Below are 22,403 nucleotides of genomic sequence, written 5' to 3'. Positions count from 1 at the left end.
ATTCAATTTAAAGGACAATGGTACAGCTTGTAAGCAAATGCCAATTTTACGATACTTCAGATCATTCTAAACTAAATTAACATTGGCACAATAGTAAAGCTGTTCTTTACTAACCTAAAACATTAAAATATTTAAAGATCAAACTAAATACATTAACCCTGCCATGGACGAGAGCCTCATGAACTAGATGCACCTTTTTTTATCTAAATTAAATTAGATACAAGTCTCAACTAGTCCTCCCAAATTAATGAAAAAAGATACTACTTCACTTAAATAAGATAATTCAGTTATGGTGATGACAAATTATATAGACTACTGAAGGACAAATATAGTGGTTAATTACGTGCAAAATTTCTCATGTCAGTCATCTGTGCAACAGGAAATGCTTCAAGAAAAGGAATGACAGACAGTGAGGTAAGGTCATAAAAGCTAATAACCAGTGAATTATGAGAATGTACTTACAGGCCTACATCTCACCAGGGAACTTTTGAGAGGCTACTCAGTAAATATGCAGCACCTCAGCAATAAAAAACAGTGTTGTGCCAAAGAGAACTGACTGCATTGACACTTGGATTTCAGAAACCTCCCCCCCCCCACCCACCCACTTTGCACTTCCAGACAATTCAATCTACATGTACCCTGTGTATGGATTATGTGATGGATCTTGTGCATACAGAACTCCAGTCGGACCAAATGGGTTGCCAAATGGATTGGTGCCGTCCTGTCCAAGAGCTTGTTGCTGCTGTTGCTGAGCCATTGTGGCCATTTCCACACTGGCTGATGGTGCTATACCGTTTGAGGCATAGAAAAGGTCCTGAAAGTAATGTGAAGTATCAAAGGGATTTGGTGCCACCTGACCTGTGTGATATCCACCACCACCACCACCAGGATTCATGGTTCTTGCAAAAGCGTCATCATACAAACTGTCCAGTGTTAGTCTATCGAGTCCACCAGCCTGTAAGATTGGGAATAGATGTTGTAAAGAATGCAAGGGTAGGCTACCGGGGTTCCTACTGATGAATTCTTTAATAGAATATGTACATATCGACTTAAATTCATTCAATGAATTAAAACAACACCAAGTATAATAGATAGTTCTACCAGTTTGCTCTGTGCAACAGAATTTTCATTAGAATTTGGTGTGCCAACAAGTACAAGCTCCCACCCAGAAGTCCCGCTTGTTTCATCAGAAGTACTCTTTAAAGGATTATCTGCATAAAAGCAAAAGCATTTGTAAAAAAGATTGGGAATACATAATCATAGATAATCAAATAACAAAGAATTAACTTATATTTCACCATCAGCAGTAATAGCAAGGACTAGGGAATTTTTCTCTTCCATTTCTTCTGCGCGATGGTTGAAGTCATCCAATTCCTGAAAGCACACTAATGAATCAACACCAGTAAAGTGATTACTTCAATAGCAACCCACTGAAAAGAATGCTTTATGTATTCAGATTCTACCAGGAGATCAGTTGTCTGTGCTTTTAGTGGAGCATCAGCAGTTTCAGTTGCTGGTGGTTCAGGTGATGCTGGGGTTGCCTCCGGGTCATTCTGTTTATCCTTTGAGTAATGAACCACGGCTAGAACAGGTTTTGGAGTGGTAGAAATTTCACTGTTCACCTGATAACAGCCATCCTACTGTTGATATTATGAATTCATCAGCATGGTCAAGGAAAACCATGCCATCATGAAGAGGCAACTAGAATTTAGAAGACTCTTGATAATCAGAAGCAAGGTTTTAAATTTTGAATTGTTCCGCCCGTACTGGGCGGTATTAGCTGGCAGATAGAATGAGGAGCACGACAGCGAGGAAGACGAGGCTGCAGCGCTCGTTGGATGGAAAAGGCATGACAGAGAAGAGAGTTGGATGTGGCGGGACACGAAGAAGTGCTCCGTCGAGCAGAACGCGGTAGGGGGCGGGTCCTCGCTTCGTCGGGCAAAACACTATAGGGGGCGGATCCTCGCTCCATCGGGCAAAACGCGGTAGGGGGCGGAGAGATCATGGTCGCTGTGGTCGGGGAGGTCGTGATTAACGACGAAGGAAGGGATCCTAACCTACGTAGGATTGTTGCTTCCTCTTCTCGCTCTCGCCATCATCTTCGTCTTCTTCCTCACAGTCGTTGAGGGCGGCAACGAGGGGAGAGCAGGAGATGAGCTCGTCCTAGGCTGGATCCCCGTCAGATTCGACTATCGCAGGAGCATTGCGAAGTGCCTCACGGGGGATGAGTTCGAGCTGGGGATGGAGGCGACGTGTCGCATCCTCGCTCGCTCTGTCATCACCCTCTTTCCGTCTCCCGAGATGGAAAGGGGATATTTTTATAAACAATTTTTATAGTAATTATTACTCATAAACATATGTATATAAAAATACATATGTTTATGAGTAAACGTATGTATATAAACATATTTTTATATACATATGTATATAAAAATATATATACCGAGCGGTATGCCAGGGCATACTACCCGCTCGGCATGTCGTATTGTACCATACCGAGCATAGCTCGATACACCGGTATGGTACGAAATTAAAAACCTTGATCAGAAGCATGTTAAAAGTCCTACCAAAGAAGGAATCAGCATGATACAATGATGTTATAAATTCATTATGCAATATCCTCTATGACTTGCAATGATATTCTGACCTCAGAAGAAAACTGCAAATCTGCTCAGTTCTCTCCATACAGGAGTCTCACCATGCCAGGCTTTTATTTAACTTTAAACCAAGAGAACTGTCAGGATTTCTTGTAACCTCTTTTATGCCCTTAAATTGTTGTGTCAGTATCCATTTTAACTGGTTGGAAAGATCCAAAAGAAGCAAAAGAACACAAAAGCATACAACTACTATGACCCTGGTAAACAGACATCGAGTAAACCTAAGAAAAAGGATAGAATCTAGTAACTTGTTGTCAAGCAGAAAAACAGGAAGAGCCAATAAAAACAGACAAAAAAGACAGAACAAAGAATAAAGAGAGAAGATAGGCTCAATGAGCCAGAACTTCTTTTGTACTAATAACTTCAAAGTGTGTATGTTTTTCTTTCTTCTTTGTTGCGAAGGTGTCAACTAGCTTAGTTGGTAAAGATTTTGACAGTTTATCACAATGTATTGAGCTCGAATCCCACCTTGGCCACTTATCCTTTGCACAAAATTTCAAAGTCATAACTGTGTTTCAGAAACTGGTGCCATCTTCTCTATATACATTCTGCTGGACTTGCCAGCTGAACCGATTGAATAAGATATGAAACTAGTTGCCTGGTAAGTCCAGTTAAGAGTTCTTATATAACTTTCAAGACCACTAAAAAATAGCAATACTCCAACTAGAACTTCTAGAAAAGGGCCTAGAGAAACTCTTGAACTTTGTATTTAATCAGTTTATGAGATTGTGATACCAGCCCAGTCAACTCACATATTGTACAATAAACATATATTTCTAACAGAGTAACAAGCATCAGGAGGCCTCAAACCAAAAAACACATCAAAACTAAACTAAAAATATCAATTGCCAAATGAATCTACTTTCTATTACTTTCTACAGTGAGAATAAAAACAGTTCACTTCAAGCATTCAAATATACCACACTCTTATTTTGAGAAGCACATGTATCATCTTTCACATAATCTTCCATGGCCTCGATAAATGATGCTGGAGGCTGCAAATTTGTAAACCACAAAGATAAAAGTGAATAATCAGAGAACAATAAAATGATAATTTCCAGATTAAAAATAGTTCTCAAAACCTGTTCAATTTTTGCAAAATTTTCACCCCTACCAACTTCAAGACCCTTGCAGATCTCATAGAACTCCGATAGCCTCTCTGCCTACAGTCAGATGTTATATGAAATAAAAGGCAACTTGCAGGTAAAGATTAACTAGCAACTACAGGTACAATAAATTAAAACGAACAAAATAACCAATCACTGTGTACCTGACTTCCTGTCTTCTTATAAATTTCAATTGCCCTAACAGCATCATGACGTGGCATCTCAAAGAACTGCACAAAGAAAATATATTACAACTCCTGGTCACAAGGAACAAAATAGTTTCTGGCAAAGTGCAGTACCTTATCAACCAGGTTAAGAGTTCCAGTATTTATGGAGCTGTATATCTTGATGCTTTCACTTGCCACCTGAGAAAAAGACACATGAGAGATGCCATCAAAGCGGAAGAGTAAGTTACAGTGGCATACTATACTTTTAAAGCTACATACAATTGATAGTGCATATCTAATCACATTGTTATACATAGCTGCACCTTCTGGCTGCAAAAGCAGGGTTCCATAAAATATTAGCAAAACATAAGCAGACACAATGAACTATTGAACAAATTGCTTAATATAAAGAACTTGAGGAAATTTTGTCTACACTACCTGGCAACCTAGCAGTCGAAAAAGAAGCTGCTGCAGTGCAGGTAAATGCTCAAGCAATTCAATAGTTTCAGCTTCTGAAGTCCGCTGTCAATTTAAGATCAAGTTGAGTTTGATCAAAATAAATGCATGCAAGTTTTTAAATTCCAACTTTGACCACTATGTATTGCGTAAAAAAATACCAGATTTCATGGCATCCCATCTAAAATGAAAAAAAAAAGCTCATTAACAAGCCTTATTATTTGAAACATCATGGAAAAACATATTAGGAGAAATCACATGGCGGATAAAATCATTTTAATGACAAAAACTAAATACTGAAGGAAAACAGAAATGAAAATAAACCAAAATATGTTATTTAAGAAAACAATGTAAGGCTCAAATGACTTACAGAGCGTTCTGTCTCAATATCATATTTGAGTACGCGAAAACATTCTAGCCGCTCCTCCAAATACAGAGCATATGTTCGAACCCAAGAAGAATAGTCCCATGCTTAGAATATAACAGAAAAGAGAAATCAGGATCAGTTGATTTATTTTTCTTCCATAAATAATGTCCTTTACGTTAGCAAACATCAGATACTGCAAATTGAAATGCAAACTAACTAAAAAGCATCTCCAGAGAAAAGGGGATGAAGATTTCTCTTTTTTAATTGGGTGAAAAAAGATATTGAGGGAATACTAAAAATGGAAAAGTTGTCATATCACCAAGTGAGATGACAAGTTCAATTTCGAGCAGCATAGTAAAGATTCCAGTACCGCTTGGACTTGAATCATCCTTGAAATGGGACAAATTCAGCATAAATCCTCTTGTCTTGGTATAAGTGATGAGCTCCTCTCGAAATGTTGGATCAACTTCTCTCAAAGCACGGTGTAAAACAATCAAGGTTTTTAATGCAACCTAATTGAATTTAGAAAATTAATTAAGTTTGAATAAATATAGTTGAGAAACAGGGTTTAAAAAAACAAGAAAGCCACTATGTAATTGTTATAAAGTAAAATTCATACATGATTCTGATGATGGAAAAATCATTATATTAGTCTCATAAAGATAGATGTGAATTTTTGGTAGTTTTGACCTAGTCCCAATCAAGTTTCAGAGGTTCCAATAAATTATCCAGTTTCAAGATGAAAACCAATTATTTCTATTGAGCAAACTTCTGTAATATGGTATTTAAAGAAGATTCATCCTTTCCAATATCTTCACCAAATAAAAGCTTGCAAGAAAGTTCTAACAGTTCTAAGTTTTTACTCATGATGTTCTGCAGCCAATTTATCTATAGATGAGAGACTCAAATAACAAAAAAAAAGTAACAATTTAAGTGTCTAAGTCAACACATTAGTGATGGGATATCATTTAAAAGTTAGTAGAGAAAAAATCTTACTTATGTTATCCATGCCTTGGCATCATACCATTTTTTCAAACGTCAAGTATTCAATAACCGAGTGATATGCAAACGTTATTTAGAGAAGTTTCATTTGACTAGGGTTCTTAAAAGATCCACCTAAAATCACATGTTCTAATTAGATTTCTACTAAAATGATGTGTTATATTGCATTAGTATGTAGTTACAGCAAATTTTGTTTTGACAACCATAATCCAAACTTGATTTTATTGTAAGAACTAAGAAGTGTTTAGCTCTCTCTTCAAACCATGAACCATATCCACTTAATTTTTGGCACCAGCAAGAAGAGGTAAAAAAGCCACAAGGATCATAGATTTAGTTCTGTGAAGTCAAACCTTAAAAAATATCAAAAGATTACCAAGTATGTTCAAGAATTCTGAATTTAATCTCGATACATATGAAAAAAGTGGAATCGGATGTTGAGACTTAAGGCATGGCTTTGTTAAAAGGCTGAATTATTGTTAAATTGATGCCTGATTAGTATAGCTTATGATTGGTCTATGACAAGATGGTTGAAGACATGAAAAAAACGAAAAAGTCTATAACTGAGTGCAAACAGAAATGATTCAGTAAATCAGCCAAAAGATAAGGGAGGAACACAACACTAAAGAAGTAGAAACTAGAAACTAGAAACATCAGGTGAAGTTTAAATGCATACAAAAGACATAAATAATGAACAGCAGGGAAACCAAGACTTGGCGTCACTCATAGCTATTCATTAATCAATCTAATTCTTCATGTTGACATAAATGGTCTTACAGCAAACAATCAAGACGGACTACAGTGCCACATTTCTCAAAATAAATTAAAATCATGCAAGCATTTAACTGTATAACAAGTAATACAATGCCTGTTAAAAAAGTGTGCTTATACACAAATTGAGAATAAACACAACAATAGGAATTTGGATTGCAGAACATAATTCATGCCTTTCTCTGTTCTACTCAGAATGTTATAGAATATATGTTATACCCAGATTTTACCTAAGGCTATTTTGGGAATTTCCTAATTAAATATAGGTTAAAATTAATTGAGGGCATTTTGGTAATTTAACATAGACATGGTATCTCTCCTAATTAAGTTATAAATATATAATATTTTGATTAAAAGTGGAGATGAAGATTTAATGAAAATCATAATTGAATTAGGATTATAAATCAAGCTAAGTTAATTAGATAAGGACTCCTAAATAGATTAGAGGTAGTACTCCTTGGAGAGAGAGGATACTCATCCTATAAATATGCCATGACACCCTCCCTCTTCTCTCAAGCCGTCAAGGGAGTGAGACCAGTGGCAGAGAAGGTGCCGACGGCGGGATAGAGGAGTGGATAGCGGACGTCGCCTTGCCGGTAGGGATCCTTGCCTCTTCCTTCTTCTCTTGATGATTCTGGATTCTTATTCTTTTACATAGTTCTTGAGACGGTTTTGAGATGATCCAATCTTCCTTGCCTCACTCTATGGCACACTACAATCTTCTTTGATTTCCAAGTCAAAGTCTCCCTAGGATAAGCATGAGAAGATTAACCCTTGATTTCCAACTCAACTTTTAAAGCACAGTAACAACACATGGCAGAACCTAGAACCCACGGCCTCTTGCAAGAATGACCCTCCTATGTAGGCTATTAGAACACATGACTGCTGCTATGCCACCCTCTTTCTTTACAGCTTATGATACCCATATGAATAGTAGTTGCATGGTTTGGAATTTGGATAAGGGGATCCTATAATGATTGGCTTCCACTTTTCCATATAATCAAATTATTAATATCATGTATTAGTAAAACCTCTTCCATGATCCGATGATGGAACCTTGCTAGAGAGAAATTACCATATATAAGATCATATGGCATGATTAAGTATGCAACATGTTCAAGAGTATGAATAGCTAGGAAATCTCCTGGCCTTATAACTACAACCACCATGTTGCCATAAGCCATAGTAGCAGCATTAACAACCTATGTAGCTTAAAACTAGTTGAGTTCATGCCACCACAAGTTGCTTTGTGCATTGGAGCAACTGTGGCCTATACTCGTATGATGATAATACAACTACAGTCAAGTCTCACATGAGCCAACATCGTTGCACAAGCTTAAGTCTAAATGCAAGCTAACACTAGCATAGGTCTACTTGCAGGTTTAGGCACATGAGCAAGACATAATACTGTCATTGCACCCGAGCATACGTTCCGCTTGCATAGGCCTTAACTAACTAAACATAAGAGTACATGAGTAACACTACCCAGCTTCACACAACAACGTGTGAGCCAGACATTACATAACCTAGTATAAGTTGCACTTCACACTGCATGTAGAATAGGCAACCGACTTGGCCCATTGACCCAAGTACTTACCCACTTGACATTACTGTCCATATGTGGACAAGTAACTTACTGTTAATGTCATGTCATTATAGGTGCACCATCCTAAATAGGTTTGTCACATGACATGTGGGCCCAACCAATACATAGAGAGTTTAGACTTGTGATCCACACCTACCACGAGACTTACCTACCTAAGGTCCAGTGGTACACAACTAGATTACATGTATTATTATGTGCTAATACATGAGCTTATAGCCCATAATGATTGATTATCACATTTTTTACTATAGGGTGTTGTTTAATGATAAGATGTGACTTGTCGGAGGTACCAACCCATACATGATTCATGATGCATATCTAATACATGACCCACATTGTGTGGCCTATGCTGTACAAGTAAATGGTCTTGCTAGCTATGATCATGATTCGCACTACACATATATCTGACTCATGAAAAAAAAAGGCAAAAAGAAGTCTTAAAAGGATTATGTCATCCTTTTGAAGCATGCCATGCTTGAGTGATACTTCCACTATTGACCTACATTCTTATGCATCAATGTTATCTCGCATATGCACTTAAAAGGATTATGTCATCCTTTTGAAGCATGCCATGCTTGAGTGATACTTCCACTATTGACCTACGTTGTTATGCATCAATGTTATCTCGCATATGCACGTACATGTTTGATGCATGATGAATGATTTGATCGATGTTCCTACATCCTTGATGATGCATTTATGGAATCTTGTATATGCACATGCATTCTTGATGCATGATTGATAGACAGATTAGTGATCCACTTAGGTTGGATGTATGATCTTCACATGGTTGTGCTCCACATGATAGGAGCTTCAGGCCCATCATGCAGTGAGTAGCTCCCACCAGATCGGATCCCCTATATCATCCTCTTAGTATGATCTACTATATTGTGATTGTATGCCTGATCGATTGACTTGAGAATATGATCATATGATTGTATGATGATATGTGATTTTGATATGATAAAAAAACTAGATGATCCCAATCAATTATAGGAGGGCCAGTATATCGGATGACGATTCTCTTCAGGGATTAGCGGGCTGTCAGATGTGACGGTTAAACGGTTCCTTTATCTGTTAGGAGGAACATACCCCCACTGCTGTTGAGAGTGCAATATGAGTTCTCTCTATTTGCTATTGAGAGATGATTCATCCAGTTGGAGTAATGTCTCTTCATCTACTGTTGGGAGAGTGCATCATTAAGTATCCGACTGTGCCAAGATGATGATGATGTGCATGGATAATTAGATTTCGTATATATTATATTGCATTAATGCATGTGATATTTATAAGACTTATTATATGGTCCTCCATCCATAATGGTCCTCCATCCACTCTTGGGAGAAGTGTCAATCAAATATTCGACTCGAATGTCGAATCTTGGCTAAGTGCATATATATATGACTGACTGTATTTATGGATAATATTGCATGAAATATTACATGCATTCTTATGACCTACGTAGGATCCTTGATTATTCCAATGATTCTGTACTCTTATTTATTTTTATCTGACTCACATATCATTTGCACAGTTAATTCATTATGATATTTGATTAGCATATTGTTATTACCTTTTCTTTGATCTCTATTCCCTATTGGGCATTTGTGCTCACCCAAAACTACTTCAGCAAATTATAGTGTAAATTGTTTCAAGATAATATGGTGATAGTTTCAAGTTAATGAAACACCTAGAGTTGCCATTGGGAGAGCATCCGAGTTGAGGTGATAGGTACTTGATAAATGTGATAATTATTTTTTTTATTATATTTTAAAAAAAATTATATACAACTTTGTGTAATGGATTTTTGAAAAGGGGTTCATGCACAGTGCAATTTTCTTAACATTACGAGTTAATTCGTACTAGCATGTGACAATATATGACCATACAAGCATGCAAGTGCATATTCTTTACACCATTTGTGCTTGGCTTTGTTACTAAGCATGGTGGCTTATCAACATACTAAATAATAACTTTAAGAGAACTATGGAAACTAACTAGCATGGTTCGCCTTACCGATCTGTACCAGTTCCAACCAGCTATCGGTACAATACGTACCGAGCTGTACTGAGCCATACCAAGCATACCAACACATAGCACATGGGGGCATACTAATGTACCGTCCATACCGATCCCATGTCAGATTGGTATGTACCGCCCATATCAAATGGTACATCGTGTTTCGACGAACCTTACTAACTAGGTCAATTCTATGTAAAGAAGATTAGTAAGTTTACAAGCGAAAATTTGAGGAAGTTGCTATATATGTGGGCTACACAGGACAATTCATAAGCCATCCTTCATGATTGATGCAAGTTCCAGGCAGAATCTGAATTGGTTACTGTTTAAGTGAAACTCCAAACTAGTTTTTTCCCTAACAATGGATAACCTCAATTTAAATAAAGCAGTCTTGCAGAAAGAATTAATTGACAAGATTTATTAGCAGAACATACAGCCCAATTGTGAGTTTTTGCTAGCCGCCTGGCCAGAGCATTTATGCAGTATGTAACATCAGAACGGGGTCTTGAAGCTGATATAGCATCAAAAATAGCTGCAACCAATATTGCAACAGCCTGTAAGTAAATGAATGCTAACTTCTCTAGTACCAACTACCAACCAGGCCAAGTTATGTGAATGCCTATGGTAGCTTCAACAAAATTGAAAACCAATATAATGAGCTCAACACTTCAACCCAGCATATTGTAAATGATGGGCAGAAAAATTATAGGACTCACTTCTTATGTGTTTCTCCTTAACCAACCGTTCAACATGGTTAGTTGCTTTGACGATGGCAACATCCAGTTCCTGATACAGAAATGTTCTGAGATTTCAACTTTAAGTGAAGACAGGATTCTTAAACCATTGCAAATTGATATAACATAAGCCAAAAAAAGTCAGATAACAAGACCTTGTAATCACTGTTCACTTTTGCTAATCCAACTGTTGTAGAGTCTTTCAGTGCTCCAAGAGCTTTTCTTATGCTTTGTTGAGTATTACCAACCCCCGCCATAGTGTCACACTGTAAAATTATATATGAGAATACAAATGCTATGACTACTAAGGACTGTTTGGAAAGCTAGTCAATGACGACTCTCCGTGGACAACCTAAGAATTTAGAAATCTAAGTGCCAAGCATAAACCCTAGAGCTCCTTGCCCTTGCTATTTGAAGAGGCAACAAACGAAATGCTTCAGAAAAGAGAAATCAACAGTACAGAGCCAAGATTCCAGTGTGAGGGAAAAAATCTTATAGCCATACTTCAAGCTTCCTTGAACAATACAAATTCAAATATTTTGAGGAAAGAAATCTTGAAATATATATATATATAACCTACTTGTATCAAGAAAGTAACCCTAACTATTACCAACTTAAATCTAGGAAGAAACTTATAAACAGAATAAACTACAAGTAGTGTAGCTTATAAGATAGTAGAATCACTTAAAGGAGAATAAATTATGTAAAAACTTACAGTTCAAAGTAAATAATGTAAGGAGAAGAAAAAATGCCATGTCAACAGGGCTATACTAATTATTAGTCTGCATGGGGGAATGCTATGAGATTTGAAAACTTGTTGAACCAAAAATCCTACTGTTCTTCTCACTGCGGCATCACTTGCAATTTACCCATACGTGTTTGATACAAATTCTAATATATGCAACTCAAAGTTCAAATTAAATAAACTTCCCTAGCAGCCTTAACATTATAAAAACTTGCATAATGTGACTCCTGAAAAACCCGCCATGTGACTCCTGAAAAACCCTCCATCACAGACCAGTCAAAAAGAAATCACCATTACCAAAGCAATCGATGCCAAATCCGTAATCAAAGCTCGGAATCAAAATCGATGCCGTCCGGACACGTGATCGAGGAGCGGGAGGGTTAGGGTTTCACAAACCTCCGAGAGGGAGAGACACAGAAAGGGAAGAGCTGGCGACGCGAGAGAATCGCTTGGGATGGGGAGGCGAAGGTTCAAGAAAAGGAATCGTTCCGAATCGAATCGAAATGCGGGGGAAGGTAACACAAAAATCCCACACAACACAGCGCAGCACAACAGAACGAGGTAACGGCGGTCAAGGAGTCGCCCCGTTATATATAGAGAGCACCGATGTTACATTTATACCCCTCGCTCAACACAAAATTCCCGTTTGCTCCTCTAAGATACATGTATGCTTAGCCACAGTCTTACCATTGTTTGAATCCATGAATAATTTATAGGATCACAGATTTAATATATTTTTTAATATATGTTATATTAAAATACAAATCGTATACGAGAAAGAGACTTTAATACATACCATCAAAATAACTGGTTGAGTGTGCTTGGTGTATACTAATGCAGAAACAATGGTGTTGAAAGGTATTGTCTTCCTGAACATGTACATGAAGATCCCACTAGAACTCTATAGAATGTTAGTTTATGGGCCTTACAGATACATGAATACCAGAGCAGAAACATTTTTCTGACTGAGACAATGCAACAGAGATGTTCTCTTGAAATGAAAAATGATTCCTGTTGTTGCCTTCAGATCATAGAACTGTTTTCTCATTAATTTAAATACAACTAAACACAGAGGCAGATATTAATCAGGTCAGATCTTGATGCTGTTGATGAGATAACTTCCAAAAGGTTGATATGGATTGGACATTTGCAATGTTTATTAATGTCAACTACAAGCTGTGGGTCATCCATCATCTATAAGATAAGGTATGTTCTCTCAGGAGCATTGTACTGCAGCTCTTTTGTTATATGGTCATTGCTGCTGTGACTACAAGCAGAATGGTCAGCATCATCTGAAGCAGCCAAACTTTGTTCTGACTGAAGTGGACATATTAGGCCCCCAAACTTAAAAGATTGAAATGATCTCAATGGAAATAACAGAGTGCAGCCCACTGAAAGTGATGTGGTGGGCTCTCCACATGAAGCAGGTGACAGAAAGTGATGGGGTGGGTGTCCCTCAGAACCATCCCCCAGCCACAAGCCACAAGGACCAGACTCATCTTTCAAAAGACATATATATATATATATATATATATATATATATATATATATATATATATATATATATATATATATATATATATATATATATATATATATATATATATATACACACACACCTAATGTGAAATGATCAATGTCAGAATTTCCTTCAGAAAGAAAAAAAAAATACTTTACATGAAATGAAGATGGAACATTTGTGATGATGAATCTTCAGTAGCACTGAACAACATCTTGCTGGAGATCTGGAGACAATACCACCAAAGAGGATCATCAGAAGTTTCACCTCATCCCAGATAGAAACTCACCACAAGACAGAGAAGAAGAGAAGATGCTTGTTGATGGTAGCAGTACAAAGATGGGTCTTCATGGATTTCAAAGCCATCAGTGAACCACATGCATTGCTCCACATTGTGCACGGCGCACTTCATTTTTTCTTCCCTGGTTGTTCCCCACATGATGAAGCTACAGAAACAAGAATTGGTTTCCATTACAAAGACAGGACTTGGTTCGGCAAAGCAGGTGGGGTAGAGACATAATCCTTACATCGAAGAGTGAAGGAAAAGGAAATCTCATGCCAGAAGATTAAATAGCTATCACCAAGAAGTGCTCAGAGACTGAGGGCAGTATTCTTCTAGTGCAGGTGGAATACTGTCACATCCTTCTCCAGCTCCTTGTTTGCCAATCATCTCTGCTGTTAACATCGATCAGATATATAGCTTTTGGATACATAGAACAATTTGAACAGTCAGATAAGATTGTATTGTTAAATAGATCATGAAACTAATGGTTGGAAAACACCTGAAAGCTCTGAAGATAATATGCTTTATATTGTTTATTGTTTTTGTTTTGAGCTTTACAAAGTGAATTCAGATTAGTATGTTGCATTTAGAATCTGATCACATCTAGTTGATTTATATAATTATATCCACGAAACTGAGTAACAATTCTAAATGGTTTCAATTTTAGGTATCCAAATAGTGTACCAAAGTTTAGAGGAATGCAAAAGTACTGAAAACTGACATCAAGATTCCAGGTGGAGTATGGTGATCCATGTAGCCATTGATCATCAATGAAAATATTTCTTTGAGTTTCCAAGATTCTGTGTGTATTCATATATGTCTATACATGATGAAAGGTGATGAAAGCTACGAAAGTAAATGACAACTCAACATCTCTTTAGTACAAGCTACATTAATATGAATCAAACAATGAAATATGATTAGTGTAAAGCTCAAAAAATTGATGAAAGTCAAGTGGATTTCTACTTTAAAAGAACAAAACTTCAATTTTAGTGGTACTTTTAGTAACTAAACCTTCTGTTATAGTGTAAGAAATTTGGGCATGAAGAAAAAAGTATACCTTCTCAAGCATCTGCCACACTTGAGTAAGAAGCATTAAAGACCATATATGGAAGATATTTCAAGCGGAAATGAAGGGATTGAATATGAAAGCTCAAACAACCAAATGCAGGCAATTCTATGTTGATAGTTCGATAGTAACACAAATATGGATACACATTTAATTTAATATACGGATCTTAGTAGTCCTTACCATAGTTCCGATTTCCTAAAACCACGAATAGAAACCGAATCGATAAAGGTTCATTTTGGAACCATAACAAGAACCGTCGGTTCTGATTATGGTTCGAATCGCTTATTTTTTTATTGTTTTTAATTAAAATTTAAAATATAAAATTTTAATTTTATTTCTAAATTATAAAAAATAAATTAAGATTACAGAACCATAGTTCAAACTGGAACCGGAATTGTTTGTTTTGGAACCCACAGTTTCAGCTTTCCAAACTTAGGAACAAGAACCGAAAAGCTGAGAATCGATTCTAGTTCGATTTAGAATCAGTGAACCATCGAGTCCATTCGATTCTGATTTTAGCCCGATCCGAACCTGATCTTAGTAGCTTTAATGAATCATATATTAACCAATGCATCATCGTTTAGAAAGCACATTGTATTACTCAGCAATCTGTGCACTACTTCATGCCAAACAGAACTATTATAAAGCAAAGTAACACAAGTGTTTCCTACTAGAGAAGAATGAACCTAATCAAAGTTCTCCTTACCCGTTTCACATCACGAAGGTTCTCCAGCTACGGATTCCATTGCCAATTAATTCCACCATATATAGAAAACCCACCAAAAATCGTCAACCTAATCAAAGTTGTTCAGTTGAACTCTCTCTCTCTCTCTCTCTCTCTCTCTCTCTCTCTCTCTCTCTCTTAATGATTTCCAAACAAAGCAATCGACGTGGGGTACAATCGATGCTGATCTCACAAGATTGTTAGCAAGCTTCATCAAGCGGAGCAACAGAAAAAGATGGGAACTTTGAGCAACACATTCTAATTACCACGACAGTAAGAAGAACCGGGTTACCTGTAGACGTTTCGGGCCAGGTTCTCAGCTCCGCAGGCAGACAAAAAGGGGCAACTTCGCGTTCCAACTTCATCCGCCTCCTTCTCTCCTCACCGTCGGACCACGCCAAGACCCAATGGATTTCCGCGGAACACCGGATCCAAAAAATAGGGCGGATAGAAAAATCTAAACTTACTTCCTCACCGAATTCACCTAATCAAGGTCAACGGAAGTGACAAGGGGACCCACCAGTGTACGAAGATACAGCCAATCATCAATCAGGTGTGAAACGGGTAACTTAACAGTGGTATAAAGTTGTGAACCATTATCTCGTCGCCGGTTACTGAATCGAGGATGCACATCAAGATTCGTGTTTTCGATCTGGTGATGGAGTAGGAATCTTGAGGTCCGCCGGTATGTGACAGTGTCGTCTTACGCGATGCGTGACGCCAACCTCCACTCCCGCGCTATTGCGCTCTGAAACGGGCGGCTCCAACTCCACCGACGGCTGCCATTAACCCACGTTTCACCATCCATACGTCAGTGTCGCGTAGCAGTGATTCGCCTGTGCTCCCCGTCCCTCGTTCTCTCTCCTTCCGGTTCGCCTTGCCCTCGCCCTTCTGTTCTGCTCCATTCCTCCGAGCAGTAGCAGAGATCAAACCCACGGCGATCTCTCCTCCAGATAAGTGAGAATTTTTATCCTCTAATAGTGTGACAATCTTGTTTCCGGCAGCTATTTCTGTGATGTTTGTACCTTTTCTTGCGTCAACTTTCCATCTTGGAGGAGAAAATTCGAGTTTCTAGGTGTTACCTACCCAAATTCCCTGCTCTAGAGTTGGTATTTTTCTGCACACGACACCAGGTTTCATGTCAATCTGCTGCCGGAGCGTCAAAGGTGAGACCTTTCGCGGTGTGATCCTTGTTTCCTCACCTTCTGGGGCCTAATTTTCTCCTTAGGCCGCTCCCCATGGATGATTCCCGCCTTCTAACGTGCCCGGACCCAGCGCCGAGGGTCACGGACAAGGGGAAGAGGGACGAGTGGAGCGAGGGCGGCGTCCTGTGCCTGTTGGAAGTGTACGAGTCCAAGTGGACACTCCGGAACCGGGCCAAGCTGAAGGGGAGTGATTGGGAGGACATCGCCCGCCTGGTGTCGATGCGGTGCTCGGGAACTAAAGCGCTTAAAACCCCGACCCAGTGCAAGAACAAGATTGAGGCGATGAAGAAACGGTACCGCGCTGAGTCCGCCGCCGCCCATGACCCCAGCTCTAGCTCCTCGTGGCAGTTCTATGCCCGCATGGATGACTTGCTAAAGGGCACCGGGAATTGCTCGGTTTTTCCGAAAGCCAATCACGACATCGATCTCCAAGCTTTGCCGAAGGCGGAGGCGGAGGTCGAAGCTGACGGGCACTTACATGATAGCAATCATGACGACGGGTCGAATTCGATGCCCATCAACATGAATGCTAATGCTGACAATAACGACGACGAGAAGATGGAGAAGAGAGGCACGGACAGCAATCTGAGTGCGCCAAGAGGCAAAAAGGATGCTACTGCTGAGGATGGTGCGAGAGATCCTGGCAGTTCATCCAAGAGGAGGAGAGTCACAGGGAGTGAGGTGGCAGACAGCATCAGGTTTCTGGCTCAGTCCATGTTGCAGATTGAGCAGGTGAGGATGGAGATGTACAAGGATTCTGAGAGGATGAGAGCCGAGGCGGAGATCAAGCGGGGGGAGATGGAGCTTAAGAGGACAGAGATTATGGCAAGTACTCAGTTGCAGATTGCTAAGCTTTTCATGAAAAGAATACACCAGAGGAGCAGTAAGAACCAAAATCCATCTTTGAGAAGTGAAATTGGTATTCTACCAAGGAGGGATGGGCAGGTCAGTCCTGTCTTGCGCTCTTTCTATGTGAAGTGTTTACTCATCAGTTCTGCTTGCATCTGTTAAAATTTATTTTTATGTAACCTCCTTGGTGGATTGCTGCCTCTGATACTTGAATTCATAGAGCATATCATATATGCTAGTGACTTTGGAAGAAGGATCATAACTGTAGTATGCAATCATCCTGATCTGAGTTACAATAATATAGAACTAAGTAGCAACAGTTATTATGATGGTGTTATGTTGGATGGACAACAGTGGATGCTGGTGTGCAGTTTCCATACTGGCACACGGCATGGGTCGGCATGTGCAGTTCTTAAAATCAAATCTACACTAAGGAGCATGTTTTCTGATTAAGTATCTTAAGTTTACAATAACATGACAGACAAAAACCATATTACTGAATTTTTTTAAAAAGACATGTTTCATTTGTGCTCACATGTTCATGATAACTAGTAAGATGACATCCTCTTAATTAGTTTTTTTCTTTTCTTTTACCCTCTTTTATTTTTTGTTCTGCTACCTCTCTTTCTGCATTAAGTTAGAATATAATTATTTTCTGTGGTGGGGTTGTCAAGTAAATACATTCTCTATGGCTGTGAATGTAACTGCACCTTATATCAAATTGTAGTTTTTTGTGCATGTGTTATGATGGAAAGCAAGTCATAAACATATAAGAACATAATGAACACAACTTATGATATAAAATGTTGGATGGCATAATCTTTTGCATATGAGATTGTTGAAGTAGAACAGTTTAATAAGCCATAGGTATGACAATAGGCAAATTAACTAAAATACAAGCAATATGGTCAAGTGGCAATGAAGTATCTTGAACCTACAATATGACATCCTTGGCGAGAATGATTATATCACCTCAGTAAACGTTGTACATAATAAATAGTTCAGTTAAATTTCATTATATATATTCTGAATTTATTTGAAAAATGGAAACCAAAGCATTGCATTACCTTTTTTAGTACAGAGGGAATAAAGATGTGGACCTCTTCTATGGTTGTCCTCTTTGAGAGAGAATTCCACTATTGAGAACAATTTTTAGGAGATAAACAAGTAGTACACAAGGTATGGATGTCGCTAGGCTAGGCTCTACATGGTAGGTGAACTAAATTATAAAAGAGGCAAAATGTAGATACAAGTGGATGAGATGCTATCTACAAGTAATCCCTGTAAATTTAAGGTGGAAGATCAGTATTATTGATGCTTTTTTCTTTTAGCAGTCTAATTGATGTTGAAAGCTGCTTTGATACCTGACATAAGGTGGCAATTGGTCGGGCAATGTCAGTTTGGGGTGCTGGTTCTAGAATGGAAATATCTGTGCAATGCTGCACTTGTCACATTTCTACTCGATTAGCATTTTTAATATTCTTGTAGTCATTACTGTTTAAGCGTTTAAAAGAAAATTTCTGTTTGAGCATACAGCATCCTAAAAGATTGCACTCATATATTCAACTTCTTTGAGTTAAAATGAAACATTCTGAGAGATGAAAAAGAGCTTGTAGAAAAAGAGTCAAAAGTTTATGGCCAGGAGCACAATGAACTTGCAAAAGAGTTGAAAACAATTGTGGCATCAGGGTAGTTGAATCTAACCATCTTGTATTTATCAAGGAAGTATTGAAATATTGCGGACTAAGTTACACACAACCAGATTCTAAGAGAGCCAAGTGAGGGAAGTATAGTTCTTCATGTTAAGTGTAGGCTCTTTCTCTTGTAAAGCCAAATGAGTTATGCGCTTGGGGAGGCTGACCCAGATGCAGACTGGGTGACCAATTTTGGTAGACTGAATATTGTGGAACATATATTATACTTAGGCGGATTAGTTTTCTCCGGAACTCTTGTAAATTTTGAGGGAAACAAACACTGAAGGAATGGTGTTTCAAAGAGTCAATTTAGCAATTTCCTATGGTTCAGATATCAGACATTGTTTTCTACTTTTTCAAATCTGTATAGAAGTTTGACTATCAGCATGAAGAAACTGTGGCAATAATCACATCCTTCCATGGCAATGGGCCATGTGCTGGACATGGTGTTAAGGAAGGACTCTCGTGGATCAGTTGTCTCATACATGAAGCAATTATTGTATAAAATGCTTGCCAGATTTGACTCATTTGGATTGCATATTTAAGATTATCAAGGATGACTTTTACCTTTTTTGCACGAAACCAGAAGGTAAAACATTTGTCATTCATTAATTAGTGCTGCATTAGTCAACTTGGACTCATTTTTGAGTTTTAACAAATATGAATTTGAGGGGCAGGATACGGTTCTTCGTCTTAGAAACATGGTATGGCTAAGATTTGCATAATGTATCCATGGAATGCAGCTTGTTTCTTTCCTGACATTTTTCTGGGAACTAATGCTTTTGCCAATTACTTAATCTACATATTTTTCTAGGACTTGCCACTAAGTTTCTCCCTTTTTCTTTCAAGTTTCCATTCAGAATGGGAAAGTAATCTTGAACTCTTTAAAATCATAATACTTATGTGTGAGCTATGGCTATTGTTATACACTTGTAGTAATTGCTTGCTACATGGTGGGAGGATCAGAGGATATTACGTAATTAAAGAATAAGATAAGCAAACCAAAGGTGACAATAAGTGGATGCATCTTATAATTCATCTGTCATTAGTAGCACTTTATTTATTGTGTTATTTTGTTTGACTTTTTTGTGAAAATTTTTAATAGAATTGGAGCCATATTTTCCTAAACGTATCGATGCTAGTTACTCAATCTTTTGGATTTTATACAGAGATAATCTTATTGGCTTTTGTTTTCAGGGTGATTAACTTCATAAAGGGAATCTACTTTCAAGCCAAGTTTTGGGTCCCTTTTCATCCACATGCATTGACATGCAAAGATTGGATCTCTGCAATTTCGGTACCAATAATAAAAGTCTCCACGATCTATAGATGTATGTATGATTCGGTGTGCACTTTTAGAGAGATGTTAAAAAACCCAAGAACCTAAAATTGGAGAACAGTTGCCTGCCCATGAAAGGGATTACAGGTGCAGTGGCTATCAGCTGGTTGATAACATACCCCCGGTTGCCGAGAAATTAAGCTCTCACAGATGTGGATGCTTGGACTTCATTGATTGCATCGGTTATTGTCATAAATCCTCTGTGCTCACATTCTACCATCATGGAATTTGTACATTAAGTTCATGTTGTTTGGTTTGTGATAGATTAACAGTCATTCCTTCTGAGTTTTTGGAGTCACCATGCTGCATCATATCTTCAACCAGTCTGATGTGCCCACGAAATCTTCATCATGTGGGTGTGAAGAATGTTCTGCTGCAGCTGCCTGATGTCCCTATGAAATCTACATCATTGTCATTGTCATCAATCAACGTTTATGGTCATCAGAAATGCATTTTACAAGCAAATACATTTTATGCTTTTCAAACCAACTCTTGCAACTTTCTTTGTGTTTGCCTTCTCTGCAGACAGACTTTGAACTAGCAATTAGTAAATGACAATTGCCACACCCTAACAACACAGAATGTTATGATGAGGTGAAGGTCTCCTGTGCCAATTCAGATTGGAAATGTGAAATATAACAGAATAATATGGATCATTTGTACCAGATTCACATGATTGTATCTATTATGAAAGGGACAAAGATTCACAAGTTTTGAGTGACACTCACAGGAGCCAGTTCCAGGAACATGATAGCTGAGGACTGGCACTGACAAAGGGTGGATTCATAACCAAACCAAGAACATGCATGTGATTGTAGGACCATCTTCCTCGACCATGGCACCACAGAGTCTCTCTCATCCTGCAATTCCTTGCTCACCTACATACACTGAAGAGGGGCAGGAAAAGATTGATGCATCAGCTTCTCTCACTTTGATTTCCTGCTTCACATGCTGTTTGAAACATGTCATGTTTCTTTGATTCCCATAAACTTAATAATGCCTAGCAACTTCAACATACATAACAGACAGAAATGAGATTGCACAATATGTGAACCAAATTAAAGAAAAGATTCTGGTTAAATGTAAAATTCTGCAGCAAATTATATAAGGATAGGATGATATTTATTACTTCGACTCGATCTCGTGAATTAGTTTAGCGTCGTCCGTCTTTTACCAAGTGAATTAGTTTAGCGTGAGAGTATCACAAATTTGGCCTCCATGATCACTAGGATGAACCTAATTATGTCTAATACTTCAGGTGAATTAATAATGAAGGGGAAAAAAATATTGCTTATTGAATAATTTGGACATTGTAGTTGTTCCAAAAAATAGAGCCAATATTTGGTTTCCTCAGCAATGTCTTCCAAAAATTTATAAGACACCAATTTATAAGCCATTCATGAGGGCACAACTCCTTTGGCTTTGATTATACAGAGTCCTTAGCATCCAAGTATCATTCATCATTGTATTGCAATTTGCATGACCTCAGACTCCTAAAACAAGGAACCTCTGATTTCCAAAAGAAATGCTGGATGTCATGACACAGCTTTCAGTTTTGTTTCATTAAGAACAGCAAATTTTGTAGTTGATACTTGTTTTTGAAGTAAAATGTTGATCCTTCTTTCAGGATGCTTTTGTAGTGATACTCTACACAGCTCCAAACCTACACAACACTGCTAGTATCCATATACATGTCCACATCTCTAGTTAGACAGCATCATGTGCAAGGCACAGCCACAACAGAGCAATATACATTTCCTCAACAAAGGAAAAAGGAGTATGTCAGTCTATTATTCCATTGCAAGTGGATAGTAACAGTTCACAGAAATAATACAGCAATCACATTCAAGTGTTCAATGTCATGACAGCATACAGTTCTTCTGCCAAGTGAAAATAGTCTGAGGAAGAAACATGAATGTTTCAGAGATGGCAGAACCTTCACAAGTTTAATCATTTAACTACCAATTTCCCTGCATGCTTATGTCTCTCCACAGAAGATTACAATCAAAACCAGATTAAGTCATTATCAACCACAAGGAGTGAAATACTACAGGATTAGAGGAATTGAAAGCAAAAGGATTGAGCAGAAAC

The 22,403-nt window shown here is 38.0% G+C and overlaps 2 protein-coding genes and 1 long non-coding RNA gene across 7 annotated transcripts; 1 reads left to right on the top strand and 2 right to left on the bottom strand.

The window, feature by feature from the left end:
* Positions 1-423: 423 nt before the first annotated feature.
* On the bottom strand, positions 424-12,166 carry LOC103980725 (putative clathrin assembly protein At5g35200). 4 transcript variants are annotated; one of them, XM_065103015.1, is made up of 16 exons: positions 11,925-12,166; positions 11,038-11,148; positions 10,865-10,934; positions 10,583-10,680; positions 5,124-5,265; positions 4,757-4,857; positions 4,369-4,452; positions 4,210-4,260; positions 4,063-4,128; positions 3,928-3,993; positions 3,740-3,820; positions 3,578-3,652; positions 1,464-1,622; positions 1,299-1,374; positions 1,102-1,211; positions 424-955 (listed from the first exon to the last, which is right to left on the bottom strand). In XM_065103015.1, the coding sequence occupies exons 2-16, from the start codon at positions 11,137-11,139 to the stop codon at positions 629-631; spliced, it is 1,608 nt and encodes a 535-aa protein (XP_064959087.1). In that variant the 5' UTR covers positions 11,140-11,148; positions 11,925-12,166; the 3' UTR covers positions 424-628. The 4 variants fall into 4 exon arrangements, with proteins under 4 accessions (XP_064959087.1, XP_064959086.1, XP_064959088.1 ...); XM_065103014.1 differs by having other exon boundaries at positions 12,024-12,154; XM_065103016.1 differs by lacking the exon at positions 1,464-1,622 and having other exon boundaries at positions 12,024-12,154.
* A 1,091-nt stretch (positions 12,167-13,257) lies between these two features.
* LOC108952663 (uncharacterized) lies at positions 13,258-15,643 on the bottom strand. Its single transcript, XR_001977726.2, has 3 exons — positions 15,518-15,643; positions 13,674-13,818; positions 13,258-13,592 (listed from the first exon to the last, which is right to left on the bottom strand). It is a non-coding gene; the product is annotated as an uncharacterized LOC108952663 (long non-coding RNA).
* Positions 15,644-15,914: 271 nt separating this feature from the next.
* On the top strand, positions 15,915-20,797 carry LOC103980724 (trihelix transcription factor ENAP1). Of its 2 annotated transcripts, XM_009397202.3 has the most exons (3): positions 15,915-16,391; positions 16,454-17,375; positions 20,171-20,797. In XM_009397202.3, the coding sequence occupies exons 2-3, from the start codon at positions 16,464-16,466 to the stop codon at positions 20,177-20,179; spliced, it is 921 nt and encodes a 306-aa protein (XP_009395477.2). In that variant the 5' UTR covers positions 15,915-16,391; positions 16,454-16,463; the 3' UTR covers positions 20,180-20,797. The 2 variants fall into 2 exon arrangements, with proteins under 2 accessions (XP_009395477.2, XP_064959084.1); XM_065103012.1 differs by having other exon boundaries at positions 15,916-17,375.
* The last annotated feature ends 1,606 nt before the right edge of the window (positions 20,798-22,403 follow it).

This window comes from Musa acuminata, chromosome BXJ2-4 (assembly GCF_036884655.1).
Source record: "Musa acuminata AAA Group cultivar baxijiao chromosome BXJ2-4, Cavendish_Baxijiao_AAA, whole genome shotgun sequence".
Classification (NCBI taxonomy): domain Eukaryota; kingdom Viridiplantae; phylum Streptophyta; class Magnoliopsida; order Zingiberales; family Musaceae; genus Musa; species Musa acuminata.
The sequence above is the reverse complement of the archived record's forward strand: the minus strand, read 5'-3'. Positions and strand labels throughout refer to the sequence as shown.

Bases quoted from the DNA above. Each gene is read 5' to 3' on its own strand.
- LOC103980725 (XM_065103015.1), bottom strand. From the start codon at position 11,139: ATGGCGGGGGTTGGTAATACTCAACAAAGCATAAGAAAAGCTCTTGGA. The intron at 4,858-5,123 runs GTACTGGAATCT...TTATATTCTAAG, and splicing joins GGATGATTCAAGTCCAAGCG to CATGGGACTATTCTTCTTGG. The intron at 1,623-3,577 runs GTATATTTGAAT...GGCTGTTATCAG, and splicing joins CTTCTCAAAATAAGAGTGTG to GTGAACAGTGAAATTTCTAC.
- LOC103980724 (XM_009397202.3), top strand. From the start codon at position 16,464: ATGGATGATTCCCGCCTTCTAACGTGCCCGGACCCAGCGCCGAGGGTC.